Source organism: Carcharhinus amblyrhynchos, chromosome 17 (assembly GCF_965287045.1).
Source record: "Carcharhinus amblyrhynchos chromosome 17, sCarAmb.v2.hapA, whole genome shotgun sequence".
NCBI lineage: Eukaryota > Metazoa > Chordata > Chondrichthyes > Carcharhiniformes > Carcharhinidae > Carcharhinus > Carcharhinus amblyrhynchos.
Genome location: NC_137340.1, coordinates 21,716,315 through 21,732,428, shown reverse-complemented (window position 1 = coordinate 21,732,428; position 16,114 = coordinate 21,716,315). Strand labels below are relative to the sequence as shown.

The following is a 16,114-nucleotide window of genomic DNA, read 5'->3' as shown; positions in this document are numbered from 1 at the left end:
AAAGTGGTGGGGGAGATAGTGGATCCATTGGATATCATATTCCAAAATTCCCACAACACAGGAAAGGTTCTAGTGCTTTGGAAAAATGCTAATGTAAAGTCCTTATTCAAGAAGAGATGGAGGCAAAATGTGGGAAATTATAGAACTGTTAGTTTAACATCTGCTGTTGGGAAAGTGTTAGAATCAATTATCAATGAAGCAATATCAGGACAGTTCGAAAGTCAAAACGCTATGCGTCTGAGTCAGTATGGTTTTATGAAGGGCAAATCATGTTTTACTAATTTGCTAGAGTTCTTTGAGGATGTAACAAGGAAAATGGAAAATGGGGTCCTGTAGATGTAGTATATCTGGACTTTTGGAAGGCGTTTGATAAGGTGCTGCACAAAAGGTTAATTCACAAGGTTAGATCACGTGAGATTGGGGTAATTTATTAGCTTGGATAAATGACTGGCTGATGAATAGGAGACTGAGTCAGGATAAATGTTTTATTTTCTGGATGGCAAGAAGTGATTAGTAGGGTGCCACAGGGTTCAATCCTTGGGCCCCAGCTATTTACAATCTATATTAACGACATGGATACAAGGATAGAAGGTTCTATAGCCAGATTTGCAGATGACACAAAAATAGGTGGGACAGTAAGTTGCAATGAGGAAATAAGAACCTTACAAATGGATAGCCAAAATGTGGCTACTGGAGTTTAACGTGGATAAGGGTTAGGTTATGCATTTTGGTTGGAAAAATGGGAAGGCGACTTATTATCTAAATTGGGAGAAACTTCAGGGTGCTCCAGTGCAGAAGCATCTGGGTGTCCTTCTTCGTGAGTCACAGAAAACTAACATGTAGGTACAGCAGATAATAAACAAAGCGAATGGAATGTTGCCATTTATATTTAAAGGAATAGAATACAAAAAAAAGAAGGCATTCTTGAGATCATACCTGGAGTATTGCGCAGTTTTAGTGCCCTTAGAATCATAAAATCATAGAATCCCTACAGTACAGAAGGAGGCCATTCGGCCCATCAAGCCCATACTGACAACAATCCCACCCTTTTTCCATAACCTCTCATATTTACCCTGCTGATCCCCCTGAAGCTAGGATCAATTTAGCATGGCCAATCAATCTAACTCGCACATCTTTGGACTGTGAGAGGAAACTTGGATTACCTAGAAGAAATCCACGCATACATAGGGAGAATGTACAAACTCCACACAGACAGTGACCCAAGCTGGGAATCGAACCCAAGTCCCTGATGCTGTGAGGCCTGCGCCACTGTGCTGCCCCTTTTAATTTGTTGTCACTTGTCTTATCCACCTTTTCTACTCTCTGCACCTCATCATTCAGAGAGCCATGGCTTTGTTTGTCAAGGTCCTTTCTCTCTTGTGGGAATGTACCTCGACTGTATCCTTCATAGATTCATAGAATCCCTACAATGCAGAAGGAAGACATTAGCTTATCAAGTCTGAACCAACAACAATCCTCCCAGACCCTAACCCATTAGCCCGACATATTTACCCTGCTAATCCCCTGACACTCAGTGGCAATTAAGTATGGCCAACTAACCTAACTAGCACATCTTTGAACTGTGGGAGGAAACCGGAGGAAACCCATACAGACATGGGGAGAACGTGTAAACTTCACACAGACAGTGACCCAAGCCAGGAATCAAACCCGGGTCCCTGGTGCTGTGAGGCAGCAGTGCTAAGCACTTGCCACTGTGCAAAAGCAATTGTCCTGGTCCAGTTCAGGTGTCGACCATCCAAGTCTTCAGATTCCATCTAAGCGCTCCTTTGTGCCCCTCATGACTTTGAAGCAGCCCCTTTAAGAGACCAGCAGAATGCAATGCTGCCTGTGTGTTCATCACCCCTTTAAGAAACCAGCAGTGTACAATGCTGCCTGTGTGACCATTACCCCTTTAAGAGACCAGATGTGCACTGCTGCCTGTGTGCCCATGACACCTTTAAGGGACCAGCAGCGTGCGCTGCTGCCTGTGTGCCCATGACCCTCGAGTGGCCACTTTAAGAAAGCAGATGTGCAATGCTGCCTGTGTGCCTATTACCCCTTTAAGAGACCGGCAGTGTCCACTGCTGCCTGTGTACCCATTACCCCTTTAAGAGACCGGCAGTGTCCACTGCTGCCTGTGTACCCATTACCCCTTTAAGAGACCGGCAGTGTGCACTGCTGCCTGTGTGCCCATGACCCTGGCGCGGCCCCTTTAAGAGCTGTCTGCGCGCGCGGCCCGGCGGTGACGTCAGCGCATCATGCCGCCCGGCCATTTTGGCCTGTGGCTGGCGGCGGGAGGGAGCGGAAACCCGGCCCGCGGCTCCTGGAGCCGCCGCTAAACACCCCGCGGCGCAGCACAGCGCCCGGCCTCACCGAGCCGCTACCGCCCGGCCCTGCGGGGAGGGAGCACACTCAGTCTGATCGCAAAGACATGGCGGGTAAGTGTGTGGGCCGGGGATGGGGCCTCATGCTTGGTTGTACTCCAGGAGGGGGGGTAATCCAGACTCCCGCCGCCGCCTCCTCCCTGGGTGGGTTAGTAACTGATTCATCGTGTGTTTTTTTTTTAACAGGGGTGGGAGGTGTCGGCAGCGGCGGTAACGACCTGCAGTGGTGTTTCTCCCAGGTGAAAGGCGCCGTGGATGAGGATGTGGCCGAAGGTGAGCAGTCGGGGTGCCGCCGAGTCGCGGGAGCCGCGCTTCTTAAAATTTGGGGCGGAGCAGGAGCGCCTGCTGCCCTGTCTGCCCCCTGCCCTGCTGCTCCCTAAAACCCCAGTCATACCATCCCAGAGAAGGGGGGGGGGGGGGGCTGCACACATTCCGGATTAAAAGTTTCTCATTGGTATGAACCATGCAAATGTGTTCCTGGTCGATGTGATCTGCTCCAGATGATCTAATTTTCTTATAGTTCAAAAGGTCAATGTGATGGCATGGTGCCACAGTGATTAGCACTACTGCCTTGTCATGCCAAAGTCTTGGCTTTGATTCCCAGCTTGGGTCACTGCAGAATCTGCACCTTCTCGCTGTGTCTGTGTGGGCTTCCTACAATTTTCTCCCCCAGTGTACCCGAACAGGTGCTGGAGTGTGGTAACTAAACAGTTTTCTTATACTTCATTGTAGTGCTAATATAAGCCTACTTGTGACACTGATAATTAAACTTAAAAATTAAAACAGATTTCTGGGGGAATTTACTCTCCTTTAGAAATGTTAAACTGCAAGTGCTTGAAGTAGGTTCTCGTCATGTGTTGAATTTCTGGTACTTCTATCCAAGTGATTTGAAAACAGATCCTATTTCTAGCCTTTTAGACAGTATTCTTTTATGAATTTTACTTTCAGAAAGATAAGCATTTTATAAAAAACTTGTTAATAGCCCAGTTAAAATGTGTTAAGAGGAATTGCATTCAGCTAGTGGCAGTCTCATAAGTAAAGCAGTAATGTGTTCTAAGCTTTTTTATTTGTCCTCAAGTAGTATTTTAAATGTGGCTTGTAATGTGTATTGTGCCATTATTGATGTGATTAATTTGTCAGTGTCATTGTATGGCCAACTTGTATTATTGTTGAACTCAAAGAAAATCCTGGTTTTCATTTCCTGATTGGTCATATGGAGTGACGATCCTGTACAGAAATTGTAAATTAATTGAAGAGTTCAGATATGGTAATACACAAATTTGTGGCACTAATTTATCAATGTGCCTGTATCCCTTGAGTAAATTACTATCAATACTTGCATAAATAGCATCCAAAGAAGCATTTTACATAAAGGAGGTATTTAACTCCAAGCTCACCCTTCCCATGACATATCTTACAATCAGTAGTTTTATAGTCAGTAGTTTTACAATCAGTAGTTTTACATGGAGGTTTTCAGATGGTATTTGAAAAATGAAAGCTGCATGAGCGTTTGTTCTTTGATGTATTTTATTACTTTTTGTGTGCATTTTGTTGCTGGCTTGAAACAATCAAGCATAATTGCTTTGCAGCTTTCTCCTTTTTATTCCAACCACTATTTACTGCCAACATCTTTGCACAAAATTAATAGAAAGCATTAAAACTGAGGAATAAAGCTTGAGTTTTAATTTAAATATTTCTATTATTCAGTTTGCTGTTTAAACTGACCTGAATTTTCAGTTACTAATACAAAAAGAAATCTGGTTTCACTTGCATTAATATAGAAGTTTAGAGAACTACAGAATCTTTTTGGGAGCATGGTTGATGGTCCTAAGTCTCAAGTAAAATTTGTATGATGTACACTTGCAGCTATAAATGTGCTTGCAGTAGTTTTGTGTAATGCACAAATTTTATTGCAGTTTGTGTCTTTGGTTATTGCTGGGCTGTCTGCTTCTGTTGTCATTTGGATGAGTTTCTAACCTTTACTTATTTCTGACTGCATAAATGCATTTTTATTCATTTGAGATGTGGATGTTTCTGGCTGGGCCAGCACTTGTCCATCCCTAATCAACCTGGAGAAAGTGCTGGTGACTTGTTGCTTTGAACCCCTGCAGTCCATGTAATGCAAGAAAACACAGTTTAGGGGAGGGAATTCCAGGATTTTGACCCAACCAAAGTGAAGGAACGATGGTATATTTTCAAGTCAGGATTGTGAGTAGCTTGGAGAGGAACTTCAGTTGGTAGTGTATGCACTTGCTGGCTCTGTTCTAAGAAGTAACAGTTGTGGGTTTGGAAGGTGCTGCCTAAGGAGTGTTAGTCAATTCTTGTGGGGGTTTGGAAGGTGCTGCCTAAGGAGTGTTAGTCAATTCTTGTGGGGATTTGGAAGGTGCTGCCTAAGGAGTGTTAGTCAATTCTTGTGGTGCACACTGAGAGTTGGTGGTGGAGGGAGTGAGTGTTATGGATGGGGTGCCAATCAAGCGGGCTGCTTTGTCCTGGATGATGTCAAGCTGCTTTTGTTTGCTGGAGCTGCAGTCGTCCAGGCAGGTGGAGAATATTCCTTCGAACTACTGACTTGTACGTTATGGATGGTGGACAGGCTTGGGAGAATGAGGAGAATTCGCAGACCTGGTTCTAGTCAGTGGTAACCCCAGGGTGTTAATATATTTTAATCCGCAGCAGCATTTAAGAATTTCCTTGCACACCTTGAACAGCTCCATGCTGACTTCAAATTCACTTTTGAAATAAAGCAGTCAAATAAGCCCCCTATCTTTGATATGCTGGTTGTGAAATCTGCCAGGGGATTTCTACTGCCACTTAACACATGCCTTCCCTCACTGGTCAATATAAGCATTGGGATTCTTACAGTTCCGTGCTATGATATTGGCGTCATCGGCAACCTCAAATGGAACCCGAGTCATTTGCTCATGTAAACTACATGCTGAAAAAGTGCAACAATATCATTCTGATTAGATCATTGCCTATTGCATGATGTACAAACTTGTGTATGGGCCTGAAGACACTATTTTCGGTTCTGAAAGATGCCTGTTCTATCTCAGATTACCTTTGAAGGGTAAGAAGTCTCAAAAATTTGAGCAAGAGATAAAGCGAGCTATTTCACCTTGTTGCAAGTAGTAGCAACATGAGTGGTTGCCACAAACAGATGCTGCCCTCACAACAAAAGGGTGATGTACATATTGTGCAAATGAATAATGTGGTGCATGAATTTGTGCTGGTGTAATGCCATGTATGTAGTGCATACATCCCAAGGACTGGCAGATCATTAAAAAAAAAGGCATATCCCTTTAGCTGTTTGCAGCAGACAAGGTACTGACATTACTCAATCAGCCTGTGCTTGCAAAACTGAAATCTCAGTGCCCAACGTTAGATGTGATTCTGTGATTGGACAACATTTGGGAAACAACCTTGAGTGTGTGAACAATTGTGCTGACAAATTTAAGATTGTCGCATTTGCAGTATGGTGCACTCGTGTGCTAGAAGCTAGGTATGTTAATACAAGGGTCCATCTTTACACATTGCACCTGTTTCAGAAATAGGCAACAGCCATTCTCTGGTTCATTCCCCAGGACACTGCCTTGCCAGGTCAGAGTCAACCTATCCAGCTTGAATTTAAACAAGCTTGGCAGTTAACTTTGTCATTATTTAACTGGTGCATTCTCCATAGCAACACCTGTGAGTCCACTGGCTAATCAATTGGTGCCCCCTGCTTAAGCAGTATAAATTGTATTCTTTACAATTGGGTATCCTTGCATATCATCCTGAAGAGTGCAAGACAAAAAGCTTTAACAGCCGTCATAATTTTCCTGTCCCACCCACCACTGGAATCATAGTAGGCGAAGGATGGACCATGCAGAAGCCCGTACACCTTGGGTGGGATTTTCTGGTTTTGGGATGAGCACAGCCAGAAAATCCCACCCAACATGTCTCAAGTTCTAGATTACCAAATTACTTATTTACTGTCTTATTTTTGCCCAAAAAAAGCTGAATTTTAAATATGATTGCAGTGCAGTCAATGGGCAGAGAGAAAATAAACTCCAATTTAATGATTTCTTGATATCATTCTCTTCAGAATCTAAAGAATATTTAATATCTAGTGTAAGAGAGAACTTGCATGTATATAGTACCAATGATGTCCTTAAAAATGTTGGCTACTGCATAGGTAAGAGGCTGGGTATTCTCTGGCAAGTAACTCACCACCTGACTCCTCAGATTGCCTCTTCTATGTAGAAGGTGCATGTCAAAAGTATGATGGAAAGTTCCTCATTGCTCCATAACTCCCATGGAACTTGACATCCAGAGCAAAGCAGCCCACTTGATGCCTCGTCCATCACCTTAACGTTCACTTTCCGCACCAATGGCACACAGCAGCGGCAGTGTGTACCATCTACAAGAGTCAGTGCAGCAACTAGCCAAACTGCCTTCAACAGCGCCTTCAGGATCTGTGACCTCTACCCGTGGGATAAGTGTAGCAAGCACATGGAAACATGGCCACCTGCAAGTTCCCCTCCAGACCAATGTCTCGAGGCTTACAAGTCATTCCGCGCAAATCCAATACATCTGTGCAGAAGATCTCAAGGCATCTTGCAGATCAAATAAATCCTGAGTGGGAAATACATTAATATTTGGCTTGCCAGTGATGCCCAAAAGTTTTGTTAGCAGAATAGTAACTTGTTTGCCCACACCAATAACCTAAATAATACAGGATTGATTCTGCTAACCCACTTCGAGACACTAATTCGGGGGTAAATTAAGTAAATATTCTGGATAAGCCCCCTTCTTTTAAAGAAGATGAAGGCTAGTAGACTAATGTCCACATATCTTGGCAACTTGTCTGTCTTGTGTTTGAGTTACAGTGCTGCTGCATGATAAGGTTGCTGATCATTTTCCATCTGAGCAGTGTGTAACAGGTCAAGCTTTGACTTCTGTGCATGAGCAAAATGTCAAATTTTCTGTTCAAGGGAAATATTTTTTCCCCCAGAAAGGTGAAGCTTGATGGTTAAATTGGAGCTTCTCACTGCTGTTTGTGGAATCTCATTGTTAGCAAATTGGTTATTGTGCTTGCCCATATAGCTGCAACAGGTTTATTGTAGTTCAATGACTATATAGTGATATAGGGCATCTTGAGGAACAGGAAGTTACCATATAGATACTTGTGCTTAATTATGATGCCATTCATCCCCAGTACGAACATTCTGACATAGCTTGGGTTTCTGAGCTTACACACAGAGCTACTTTAGATGCAATCAGGTTAGATCATGTAGAACAGCCATTGTTGTCTGTATTTTGTCAGTTGACGTGTAATTATAATCAGCAACAGTCCTAAAGTTCAAGTGCTAGCTTGTTTTGAATATAACTTGGAATGAAAAAAATTGTAGCCTGAATTAAATTGAATTCTGGAACATTCCTCCACATCGTATGCTCACCCTGTACATAGCATATTGGGAATTGTAGGCACAGCTGAATTTGGGAGCCCCCTCTTCAGCTAACAATGATATCTCTTAGAAACATGACCTCCAAACCCAGGTTTTTGACAGGGACTCGAATTTTGTACAAAAACACTAAACAAAGATATCCTTTAGGTGGGGGTGTCAGGCGGACGACCAACCACTAGGGAGGGTGGGAGTCGGGGCAGGCAAAATATCAGTGGAGTGGGGAGAGGGAAACTTGGAGTTAGCGTGACATCTAGGGAGGGTAATTGTTGTCCATACTAACATGGATGCAGGCAGGTGTCAACCAGGAAGGGGCTATTGGGTGGATAGGTGATGTTTGAGGCTGGGCAGTGTTGGGCAGGGAGAGCCGGGGCCATCACAGCATCTGGGGAGGGAGGCTTTCAGGGCTGGTTGGTCGGGTGACGTCTGTGGAAAGAGTCAGGCAGAGTGTTGTAGGAGCTGGTGACGTCTTGGGCCAGTGGGGTGGCGAAATGCATGGGGGGGGGAATGGTGTGACATCTGGGGTGGTAGGGTTGGGTCAGGGCTGGTGCCATGTGCAAGAAGGGATTGGGTATGATGCAATGTAAAAAGTCTGACAACACCAGGTTTTAGTCCAACCTATTTATTTGATGATATACTCGCAAGCTTTCGGGTTAGCCCCTTCGTCAGGTGCCTTCGTTCACCTGACGAAGGGGCTAACCCGAAAGCTTGCGAGTATATCATCAAATAAATAGGTTGGACTAAAACCTGGTGTTGTCAGACTTTTTACTGTGTTTACGCCAGTCCAACGCCGGCATGCCCACATTATGATGCAATGCACAGGGCAGGGGGTGGTGTGAGCAGTGACATGAGGGGGTGTGGTTGGGGGCTGGTGTGACATCCAGGGAGGTTGGGGCAAGAGTGCCATCCAGGGGGGTGGGGTTGGGGAGTGGGTGTGAACCAAGACCCATGTGACACAAAGGGAGGATTTGGGGTCAGGGCCCATGTCACACTGCTGCTTGGGCCATTGTTTTTGATGAGATGGCAGCACCTTCCTTCTTTGTATGATGTAGGTACTCTTCATACTAATGGGGAAAAATTGTTTCTGGATTTGCTCCAGCAATGGTGAAGGAACGGCAGTGCCATTCAAGTCAGAGTGGCATATGACTTGTAATGGAATTTACAGCTGCTGATCTTTCCATGTATCTGATCCTCCAAAATAGGGGCAGGCTGTTTGGCCCCTTGAGTCTGCTCTGGTATTTAATAGGATCATGGCTGATCTATTTGTGACACCTTCTTTCCTGAATACCCTACATATCCTTGTGCTCTCTTGTCAATCAAGAATCTATCTGACTTGGCTTTTAAAAATATTTAATGCCCCTGTCTCCACTTCTCTGAGAGAATTATACAACTCATGACCTATTCGAAGGGAAAATATTGCCATCACTCCTCATCTTAAGTGGGAGACGCCTTGCATTTTAAAATGTATCTCTTATTCTAGTCTCTCTGAAAGGGAAGCACCCTTTCAGTATCCACATTGACATGTAGCTCAGGATTTTATATTTGCAACAAGATGGGAGTATTTAATGTTCTCCTCACGATGGTGCACAGGAGTAGCAACAACCATAATATGATTGAATTTTAATTTAGCTTGAGAGAGAAAGAAGTGGGTCTGAGACTGAGTGCAGGAAAACTGAGCTGACTGAAGTGAATTGACAAATTAAGGGATAGGTCGATAAAGATGCAGTGGTAAACATTTAAGGTGATATTTCAGAATGTACAAAATTGATGCATTCAGATAAGTAAGAAAAAGCCCAAAAAATGGACTCTCTATCCACAGTTAACTAGAAAGATTAAAGATAGTATCAAACTTAAATAACAAGCATATAATTTTTGTGAAGATAGTTGGACAGAAGATTAGACAGAATGAGGAATAGTAAAGGATGACTAAAAAATTGGTAGGGAGGAAAAATGAGAATAAAAGAAAGCTAACTGTAAAATCATTACACGATATCAAGTCTAATGTAGCCTACTTGCTAGTTCGCTGCAGAGAATGCTGTTCCAAGAAACTATCCCAACATTGAACTCGTCATCTACCTTTGCCCAACTGATTTCTCCAGTCTGTATGCAAATTAAAATCATCTCATAATTACCACTACTTTTATGATGAGCTCCAATTATTTCTACTTTTATGCTCCATCTGACCATGTCGTTAATACAAAAGGACCTGTGTAAGACTCTCACCAGTAACTTCTTGCCTTTTATATTTTTCATCTCTGCCCAAACTGTTTCCGCATCCTGGTTTCCTTAAATAAGAAGTGGATGAATGAGCATAGGACCTACAGGCAGTGAATCTGGAAAGATAGGAGATGGCAGATATTTTGCATCTGTCTTCACTATTAGAGAATAAAAGTAACATCCAAGAAGCAGTTATAAATCAGGAAATGGAAGGGAGAGAAGAAGTCAGGAAAATTATACTCGGAGAAGTGATCTTGCATGAATTGGAGCTGCAGGCTGACAGGATCTTGTAGACTTCACCCTAGAGACTTAAAGGAAGTGTCTAGTGGGATGGTTGATGCATTAATTTTCCAAAACTCCTTGATTTGGGGAAGATCCCATTAGATTAGACGATAGTAAACATAACTATTATTCAAAACGTGGGAAACTACACACCAGTTAGCTTAACATCTGTCATAGCAAAAAGCTTTTAGTAAAGTTATAGCAGGGTACTTCATAAACTCAGGGTCATCGGGCAGAGTCGATACAGTCTTATGCAAAGGAAGTAATGTTTAACAAACTTGTGGAGTTCTTGGAGGAAATTGCCTGTGCTGTGGATGAAGGGGAACAGGTTCATTGTGCTTAGATTTCCAGAAGGCATTTGATAAAGTGCCATATCAAAGAAAATACAAGCCCATGGTAAAGGGCACATCATGGTGGCATAGATTGGATGACTATCAGGAAGCAGAGACTAGACATATCTTTTTTTATGGTTGGTAAGATGTAACAAGTGGTGCGTCACAGGGATCAGTGTGGGATCTTATCTGTTTACAATTTATATAAATGACTTGGATGAAGGGATAGTTATCAAATTTACTGATGGCACATGAGATAAGAAAGTAAGTTGTGAAAATAACATGGGGATGCTACAAAAAGATATAGATAATTGAGTGGGCAAAGGTCTGCCAAGTGAAATATAATGTGTGAAATTAATTATAGCAGGAAGAATAAAAGAGGCATATTAATCAAACTAAATGGTGAGAGATTGCAGGGCCTTAAGGGTAGGGGATCTAGGTGTCCTAGTGCATGAATCACAAAAGGCTAGAATGCATTTACAGCAAGTAATTAGGAAAGCCAATAGAATATTATTTGTCATTGTGAGGGGAATTGAATACAAAAGTAGGGAGATTATGTTTCAGTTGTACAAGGCACTAGTGTTGTGTGTAGTATTGATCGTCTTATTTAAGGAAGGGTGTAAATGCATTAGAAACAGTTCAGAGGTGATTTACTAGGCTAATACTTGGAATGGGTGGCTTGTCTTATGAGGAAAAGTTAGGCTTGTATGTGCTGGAGTTTAGAAGAGTAAGAGGCCACTTAAGATACAAGATCCTGAGGGGTCTCGACAAGATAGATATTGAGAGGGTGTTCCCTCTTGTGGGAAAATTTAGAACTCGTGGTTTAAAAAAATAAGGGATTGCCCATTTATAATGTGAATTTTTTTCTGGATGAAAATCTTTGGGCCTCTTTCTGAAAAGTTGTGAAAGCAGAGCCCTTGAATATTTTTAAAGCAAGGATGGATAGATTTTTTTGTAAACAAGGAGGGGTGCTAGGTTATTGGGAGTAGGAGGAATGCAGATTTGTGATCACTTTTAGATCAACCGTGATCTTATTAAATGGCTGGGTTGGCTCAAGGGACTGAATGGCCTACTCCTGTTCCTTGTTTGTGTGTTCTTAAAACCATTATGCACGGTCACTATAGCCACTTTTAAAGCTCCTGGGTAAAGTCCATGAGATCCTGAAAACTTACAAGCCTTTTATTCAAATGGTTTTCTCAGTACCCCAGCCCTGGTGATTGTAATTGCTTTATGTTCCTTTCTCTTTCACCTCTTGATATATCATCATTTCTATCTTCTACAGTGAAGACAGATCTATGTATCCACCATTTCCTTATTTCCTATCATTAATTCCCCAGATTTGCTTATTTAGTTACTCCCTTTTGAATACCTATATAAAGAAAATTTCTAGCCAGCTTTCTCGCGTGCTTTAATTTCTCTCTTCCTTTTTTGTCACTACTTTTCTGCTATTTTTAAAAATTCTGTCCAATCTTTTGAATTGTCTGCTTTTTTTTTTCAATTTGATATATTCAGCTTCCTTAGTTGGCCACAAATGATGCATCCTTGGTCTTAATTTTTCACTGGAAAGTTCTGTGCTGAGTGTCAGAAGATATCTCCCAAGATGTCTTGCAGTGCATCTCTACTGTCTTATCAATTTCTAAGTTCACATTAGTCACTGTGCCTTAATACCCCTATAATTGTTGTTGAGCTTAAGTTAACAGAGGCTCACTAAACAGCTCTTGGGAGACTCCTGAACTAGTGTTCTCTATAAACTCTGCGCCTGCACAGCCATACAACATGATCGAGTAACATTTACTTAATTATTGTAGCCATGCACATCCTGCAGTGGTTAAATGTAGTTTACTGCCACTCTAGCCAACAAACAAGGAATTGGTAGACTCCCCAGCAACTTGGAATTAAAAGATGAGAGTCAAGCCTGAAATGATTAATCAGGTGGAATTAACTGCCAAACTTAAGCCTGAAGCTGTGTCAGCTATGGTGAGTGTCACTCCTGCAGCCTTCTTGCCTATCCTTTCAGTTTCTGCTTCCCTTCTGCCTGTAGTCCTATACTTGCTCATTTCCTCTCCATCTCCCCAGCCCATTTTGCTGCAGCTGGTTTTGTACAATTGTGAAAGGAAGACTAATCCCAAAAATATCTGACAATATAAAACATCCAATAGCATTTCTTGTGAGTTTGTGAAAAGTTTAGGATCCCTAGCCCAGCTCTTCATATAATAATGCAGAACTTCTTGAGGTTATCTCATAGGACTTTTAAAACTTTGCATATTTATAAATACTATCTCTCCCCAATTAACTTTTATATGCACAGTTTACTTTAAAAAATGGTGAACTGGTTTATTCACAATTTATAGATTTTAATGTTTTTAAAAATAACTGGAATAAAAGCCACTACTTTTCCAAAAGCTTCGTCAAAAATCATTCTCCCTCCTGTGATTCCATTCTCTCTTCACAACACACATTCTTTTCAATTCCCAGACATGGTTTCCTCCTTCAATATTTACTTAATATTCACTTAATTTACAGGGGCTGTGTGTCCCACTGGCCATCAGCTGCTCTCAGAATTCACAAGCTCTTTACCCCTGACTGTTTGGTGATGTGAAGAAATGACAGCTATTTTCCTCGCTATTCATAGCCATTTTAAGCAAAGAAAACACAGTCTAAAAAAAAGGAAAGTAGCCTTTTCCACATTTTCTATCCATTCAAAAGATAAGCCTCCTTGGTTCTTGCTACCTTGAGTTTGCCAAATTGAAACAAAAGATTCTTGTCTTGAACCATCCTCACCAATTTATTTTCTGTCACATGAATAAAACACAAGCTGCAATATAAAAACTAAATGTATGGTATTGTGATTATGATACTAAATTTAAAACCTGACTTCTAATGCCGCCATGGTAAATTTAAAATTTAGTTCAGCATATTTGGTAGTATGTGGAACTGGCAGGTTACTGTCTCTGGTTGGGAATGATTTTTTTAAAAAAATTATTGTCTCTATATTGGTGGCACATCCACACATTATCTTCATATTGATGCACATAAAGTTGCCCTCATGAATGGGAGAAAAAAATTAGCACGTGCCACTAATGCAGGGTGTTACTATTTGAGAACTATTAGGCTTTTGAATCACTTATAATAATAGTCTTGTTAGGCCCACCATGTTTGAAGTTTATTTTTGTAAAATAAGCTCCATGCTGGTAAAATACTGTTTTGAATTTGTAATGTCACCATTAAAAGTAGTAAAAGACTCTTTGTACACAAATACCTAGATCTCCCATTCTGTTACAATTAACAGTAATTCTGCAAATAACATGAATCAAAAAGTCACCTTTCTGGCTGCCTTAAGTCTCTATAGCTGCTGTCTCTACGTTTGTACACAAGTTGAAGCGGGTAAATTTGCATCCATTATTTCCAACAGGCAAAATGGGTCCATTTCTTGTGAGGCATACCCTTTTGTATTCCCCCCTCCCCACCCCTCACAATCTTTTCACCTAAATGTATTTTCTGTAAATTTTCCAATGATAAACATGGGTGCAGAAATTTATCAAAAATAAAACACCAAGATTTCTGGAAGAGACCATGACAATTCTACTTTCAAAAAAAAAACTTGCATTTATATAGCTCCTTTCACAACCTCAAGTCATCCCAAAGCTTTACTGCTAATTAAGTACTTATGAAGTTGGTCAATATTCATAACTTCATAAGATAAAGGAGCTGAATTAGGCCTTTTGGCCCATTGAACCTGTGCCACTTCGATCATGGCTGATATGCTCATCCCCAATTTTCTGCCATCCCCTCATAATTCTTCAACCCATTACCAATTAAACATCTGTCTAACTCCTCAAATTTACTCACTGTCCCAGCATCCACTGCACTTCAGGATAGCGAATTTCACAAATTCACAACTCCTTGGGAGAAATAGTCCTGCTCTTTTTTGTCAGCTGCAAATTTGGCTATAGATATTGTGATGGAAGGAAACAAGTCAGCCAATTTGCATACAGTAGGGTTCACAAATAGCCAGGCAAAAAGTATTAATTTATTTTGTTTAATGTTGATTGTGGGATCAATATTGTCTGAGAACTTCCCTACTGTCTTTGAAATAATATCATGGAATCTTTTATGCTGACATGAGAGAACAGATGGGGCCTCCGTTAACATCTCAGATGAAAGAAGGAAACTTTGGTAGTGCAGTATTTTCTCAGTGCAATTTGCATAAATCTGTATACAGTCACTTGGTAGTATAGAACTTGAATATTGCTGAAGCTTTTCATCTTGCATCCATCAGGGCAAGCAGAAAGATGCTTGTCAAATTTCAAATGGAGTGAAGTGTGTTGATTAGTTGGCAAGTTGATTCTGGCTGAGGTGCTGCCATGGAGAAAGAGGTTCTCCAAGCTCCTTGGTAATTCAAAAAAGGCACAGGTTTTAACATGTTCCTTTTGTTTGCAGAGAAGTGGTCTTGTCTGAATATATGTTACTTCTGACAAATGTAAATGAACCACGTTACAAGCACAACTGTCTTAAATTGGTTGCTAGTTTCGCTATTAGCACACAGCAGGTTGTTCAGCAAATGTTGCCCAATTGTGGAATTGCATATCAATATCAGTTCTGCAAGCATGAGCTGGATGAGTATAGTCTGCCTGTTACAACTAACTAAACAAATGGGACATGTTGTTTGATTTAATTAGCCAGTTGTCAGGAGTGTGACCTATGTACATAGCATCACACCAACACACACATTAAAACAAGATTGCTTAATTATGTGGTAGGCAGTGACTGGCTGATTGAACCTGATGAGCCCATGCCTTCCTCTACAACACAGTGGATGGATAATGAAATGCAAATGCTGCCGTGGTAACAATTTAAAGTTCTATGGTAATCTGGGCCACCACCTGCATTCTATCCCTAATGATGACAACATTATCCTTGAGTGTGATTTAATGCTAGAATTGGACATGATCACATCAAGTAGGAGGTATCCTCAGTCAGCATGGAGCTGGAAAGAAAAAAATCAAATGCAGCTCACCTAATTTTGTTGTGTGCTAAGCATGATATTGCCATAACAAATACTAGTCCCATTATCTAAGCACTAGCATCTCCTTGCCCCCTACATGCTGCTCAGCCAGAAGACTAAAGTTGATGTCAGCTCATGCCATGCAGGGAGCTGAATGTTGGACAGAGCACTTTGCTAAACTCAGCAGCAACCTGTCACATTTTAACGCATTCTCCAATTAAGCAGTTGGCTGAGAAAGAGAGCTTTCTCTTCCTCCTTCCACTGAAAAAGTGATTAAATAAGGGGAAAAAAGCATTGGTCCAGATGACATTCCAGCAGAGACTTTGAGTTATTACAGAGTTTGTTAATGCACTGTCTTTGAGTATCTGAAGATTGAGAAAAGTTCCACAAGACCTCCCAACGATGCGAACATAGTCAGCATCTGGCAGTGAAAAGGATCCAAACATGTGG

At 41.5% G+C, this 16,114-nt stretch overlaps 1 protein-coding gene across 2 annotated transcripts in view; it reads left to right on the top strand.

Annotated features, from left to right (window-relative positions):
* Positions 1-2,257: 2,257 nt before the first annotated feature.
* The window catches only part of ppp2r2d (protein phosphatase 2, regulatory subunit B, delta), a 69,048-nt gene continuing 55,191 nt past the window's right edge, over positions 2,258-16,114 (top strand). Inside the window, exons 1-2 of one of the 2 annotated variants that reach the window (XM_080205605.1) lie at positions 2,258-2,438; positions 2,571-2,657. In XM_080205605.1, coding sequence (XP_080061731.1) covers positions 2,432-2,438; positions 2,571-2,657 — 94 coding nt within the window. In that variant the 5' untranslated portion in view covers positions 2,258-2,431. Of the gene's footprint in view, positions 2,439-2,570; positions 2,658-16,114 lie in introns of those variants that run through there. The other variant, XM_080205607.1, reaches the window with a different exon arrangement.